General features: G+C 28.0%; 1 protein-coding gene across 1 annotated transcript in view; it reads left to right on the top strand.

Annotated features, from left to right (window-relative positions):
- LOC107454216 (uncharacterized) overlaps nt 1–4,939 on the top strand; it is a gene marked incomplete in the record, with an annotated part of 134,371 nt that extends 129,432 nt beyond the window's left edge. The window contains 1 exon segment of the mRNA XM_071186437.1: nt 347–4,939. Within this exon segment, the coding sequence (XP_071042538.1) occupies nt 347–875 (529 nt within the window).

The following is a 4,939-nucleotide window of genomic DNA, read 5'->3' as shown; positions in this document are numbered from 1 at the left end:
GGAGGGGGGGGGGTAGTCAGAAAAAGAACGTTTTAGAGTCTATTTTCCTAATTTAAAATTTCGCCTGCCTTGTTTATTTTATATATTTAAAGTTATGTCCTCAAACCATTAATATTGAGTCTTGGTATATGAAAATCCAACCATTAGATAAAACGTTATTCAGTTTGTCATATTTTTCGCTCACTTGTATCTACTTCGCTTCATTAAAATGTATTTTAAAGGGTTTACATTCCCTAAATTTTTTTAAAACTTGTTTTTTTTTTTTTTTTTTAATTGTATGCTGTTTGCGTTGCAAAAATACTTGATGCAAAAATACTTGAGTTTACAATGAAAATTATTTTTACAGGCCTCCCCTTGCGCTCACTGAGAGGGAATACAGTAGGCCACCCAGTTACCGTTCCCGGGCAAGCTCTGCGGGAGTACTGAGGCCGAGTACTGAGACTCTATGCTCTGTATCTACGCAGCCTCTGCAACAACCTCAGCCAACTGTCCTCACAACTAGTCACAGTCGCAATCCTTCGCTGAGTCTCAGCTTCCTGTCTCACGAATCACTCTTCCTAGACTCTGGTCATTCGAGGCCTGCCAACCAGCAGGATCCGGTACACTTCACAAGTCCTAGTGGCGAGTCACAGAACTCTGTTGTGGCCGGCCTTAGTGATGACAGTCCTCCATCTACAGGTCTATCCTCCACTTGGGGTCGTGGCTGGAAACCTCACCACCACGACATCAATGCAGTGACCATCGTCCAGACTACTGACTCGTCCCAGGTGCTCAACAGGGACACAGTGATACTGTCAGTACCAGGCAGGGAGGTGCCTGACTTGGGAAATACATCGGCATCTGCTGGTGAAGTGAGGATTTTGGCCCATGTATGATAATGAATAATTTAGTTACTTCAAAGACTGTTTTTTTTTTCCCTATCACTTTCAAGTCATTGTGTCAAATGAGAAGTCAGGATGTTGAGTTTGCTTTCGTTCATTTTAAGAACACTTCAACAATTGTCTGGCCTGTGCGTGCATTTTGTTGCCATTTATTGCTGTTCGTAGTAATTCTGAAAAATAGATAATCTCTTACCCCCATTTGGTTTCTATTCCCAAATTTAATTTTTAAAGTAAGATACAAATAATAAAATAATTAGGTAATTACAATTCGAAAATACTAACGGACGCTTTACTAGATGGTTATTGCATTAGGACCTAACTACAATATCCAATCTTCAAGGCGAAAATGATGTCTTAATTATAAGCAGTAGCAAATGATGATTCACGACTTAACTATCATAATCATCCATCTGATGGTATTCATTTTGAAACGAAATTATGAATGGCTGATTGTAATTCTTGTTAAATAATTTTGATTCTTTTAATAGATATTCTTTGTCAAAATGCAATGAGATCTTGAATATTAGTATTAGCTAATTTACAATTGATTATTATTATTGAGACATAATTTTGTCTTGAAGCCAATTACAAAACTCGATAAGTTTGTGCGTCCCAAGTGTTTTTTTCTCTTTGGATGCAAATAACTTCTGTTACAGATTTATTTGACAAATTCTGTTAAGACCTACAAAAATATATGTTTTGAACGATGGAACCTCAATTATGGAAGTTATTTTCACTTCAGTAAAAGAAATCTTCATGGCACTCATTGATTTTGCTACGGAGGTCTCTTTTTTTTATCTGATATGAAAATAATGGATTCTTTAATAGTAATAATAATAGTTGCTTTTAATACATAACTTTCGTGAAAATAAGGATTGTTAATTTTTTAGACTGGTAAATTTACCTATTTTTAGAATTGGCTCAAAAATTGCACTCACAGGCCCATACGTTTGTAATTTTTTGGTCTAATTTTTATTAATGGAGCTAAATTGATTTTAATTATCATTTGCCATCTCTAAATCTCGTTAAAGAAAGTAAAAATATTGTGTGTTCCATATACTAATCAACGCCAAAGATTGTACAAGTTTAAAAGATAATGAACTATTGCGTAAGGCTGTTGTAAATGTGCTGTTAGGTTATTGAGAAATTAATATAAAAATTGTGTTGTGTGTATTTTGCTTTTTTTTTTTTTAATTGTACAAGACAGCTTTAAATTTGTTATGTATTAAAAGAAGTGCAATTTAATGTGACTAAAAATTGTATACTAAAGATTTTTATTTTGAAAGAATTATATAAATACAATTTTTTGTTTTTGTTTTGCTGTGTAGGTTGATATGTTGTTTATAACCGGAATCAATTTCAAAGCAGAGTTTAAATCATTGTATTTCAAGGATATTATTGTACATTAATTTGTTTAAAAGGGATTTGAATTCCATATTAATATCAAATTGAGAAGTAACTTTTTCGCCTTTGTTTTCTGTTCTAGTCGGTTGTTGATTTAAAAGATAAATAAAAGAAAATTACAAATTTATTTGATACAAATTGTATGAAATTTTTTTTATCCAAAGCAAATGAATCTTGTACCAATATGAGTTGTTCAATACATGTTATTATACAAATTATCTCTAATAAAATTAATTTTTCATCATGAAAATGTCTTTAAATTTGTTGAGACTGAATCTCAAAATGCTCTTTAATTTATTGCGTGCAATTTATGAAAGAAAGAGAAGAAGATGTGATTTATTAATTACGCAAAATATTAAACAACCATTGTATAAATCTATAGTTTCTAATTTTATTTCGTTTGCAGTCAATTTCTGTTAAACTAAAGTGCAAAGATGTTAAAAAATTATTTAGTTTGATAAAATAAAAAATATATTAGTGCTTTTCGGCTTGAATTTTACATTTGCAATACTCTCATAGATTTTATTTGTTATGTATGAGAAATATTTTATAAGAGTCTATGCTAATATATTTGTATCATATCATGCTTACCATGTTTGTAAAATCTTTTGAATATTTTGCTAGAAAACGAAATCTATGTTTTTATTTTAGTCAGTAGGTGTGCTACATATCAAATTGTTGATTATTGAATAAATTTTAGATAACTTACTTTGAATTTATAATTTTTGAATTGGCATATTTTTTTTTTATTTAAAAGTTTTAGATCAAAAATGTGTGACAAAAAAAATTATTACTATTGAAATTTTATTAAAAATATTTTAGTTGCTGGTATTTTATATAAATACAAAATCAAGTAGATCAATGGGTAATATTTTTCTATTATTAAATGAAAAAATTAAAAGACAAACATCTTGAAACAAAAATTAAAAGATAAGCTTTTTTTTTGTATGTTCTGTACTCTGTAGTTAAAATGCAAAAAGATTTTAGGTATGCTTTTTAATTAAAAATTGAATTTTCATTTGCTTTAAACTGAAAAAACAAAGAAAATTTTTTTTGAGCGCAAAATAATGAAAAATTAAAAGAAAAAAATTAAAAATTTTTATTTGTTTTAAACTAAAATAACTAAGTAAAGTTTTTGCTTGCTTTAAAATGGAAGATTAAACGATCGAATATTTATGTATACTTTAAAATTAAATGCAGAAAAAAAATGTTTGTATGTAATAAATTTTTTTTCCCCTTTACATGTAATGAGAATGGAATGACCATTTGAAAAGCTTCAGTGAATATGTTATTTTTAGTGTATATTTTTCATATGTAATGTACTCATGTAATTTGTATATAAAAATATAAACAAAGTCTCTTTGCTTGTAAATAGTTTTTTCACAACGGACTTAGTGTGTTGAAAGAAGTTTAAAAGAGAAAAAAAAATGACTAGAGACGTTAGTTAAGAACAATTCAGATAAAAGTTTCTCAGATAAAAGATAAAAATGAATTATGTTTTTAATGTAGCTAATTTTTAATACAGATTTTTCTTTGATTTCTATCCTTGGAATTGATTATTTCAAATTGCTTTTAACAATTTTACCTTTTGTTCAATAAAACATCATGTTTATATTTATTTATACAATTGAATAAAATTTTTTCGAAAATTGGAGGATTTGTAAAGCTTAGTGGAAGAAAGTTTAATGGGACATTTTGGTTAATTGAGAAACAACAGCTTTAGAAAATCTAAATGTTTACCTAACTCCCAATCCATTCAAAACTTTTTTTCTTGAATGGCATGACACGAAAATGCAAGGTGTTTCGCCTCAACTGCCCTTAATATTTACTTTTATAATTTTTTGTTTTTTTTTTCAAATAACAAATTCAATTACATTAGGGACTGCAAATCAATATTTAAACTAGAAAAAATAGAAAAACATTATTAAAATCCTTAAAATTATTTACAAAGAAGGAAACAAATCTGCCAAAACTGGTTTAATTGCCAGAAAAAACATAGAAGTCGTTGTTTTGTCATCTACCAGTAAAACTGGTTTCGATGTTTTTAATCTCGTCACCCTTAAAAATTATTTTCTTGATCTTTATGAAAAGATTTTTTTTTCCTCTTATAAATATTAATTTGTTATCCCTAATGTTTAAAGGGTAGTAATTACGGAACCCTAGTATTTACATCTGGTTATAGCATATTCTTCCATTAAGTTATTTAACTATTTAGCTAGCTTATTTTCTTTAACTTTTTTCCCTCAAGTGTAATTGGTTATTTTTATTTATCTATTCGATTTTGTGTTATTAAATTTAAACGAAAAAATATGAAATTTTATGAATTAAAAATAGTAAGTCTATAGAATACAATATAGATTTAATATTACCAATTCTATACTGTAATCTATAGGAATCATAGTATTGCATACAAATTAATGAAAATGTAGTCATTACAAGCATTTACTAAATTAATAAATATCTGTATAACATATCAATAAATTCAGTCTAAATAATATTAATTGTGTTTGGCTGTAACTGTAATGGATTGAGCTTTAGAAACTATTTTACTGTACTATACATAACTTATGTTCTTATGCTTGTATCTGAATTGAACTTGTGAATTGTCAAAAGAGTCGGCAATAAAATCATTTTATTGTTTGTAATAATAAAAA

This window comes from Parasteatoda tepidariorum, chromosome 10 (assembly GCF_043381705.1).
Source record: "Parasteatoda tepidariorum isolate YZ-2023 chromosome 10, CAS_Ptep_4.0, whole genome shotgun sequence".
NCBI lineage: Eukaryota > Metazoa > Arthropoda > Arachnida > Araneae > Theridiidae > Parasteatoda > Parasteatoda tepidariorum.
This window is presented reverse-complemented; position numbering and strand designations above follow the sequence as displayed.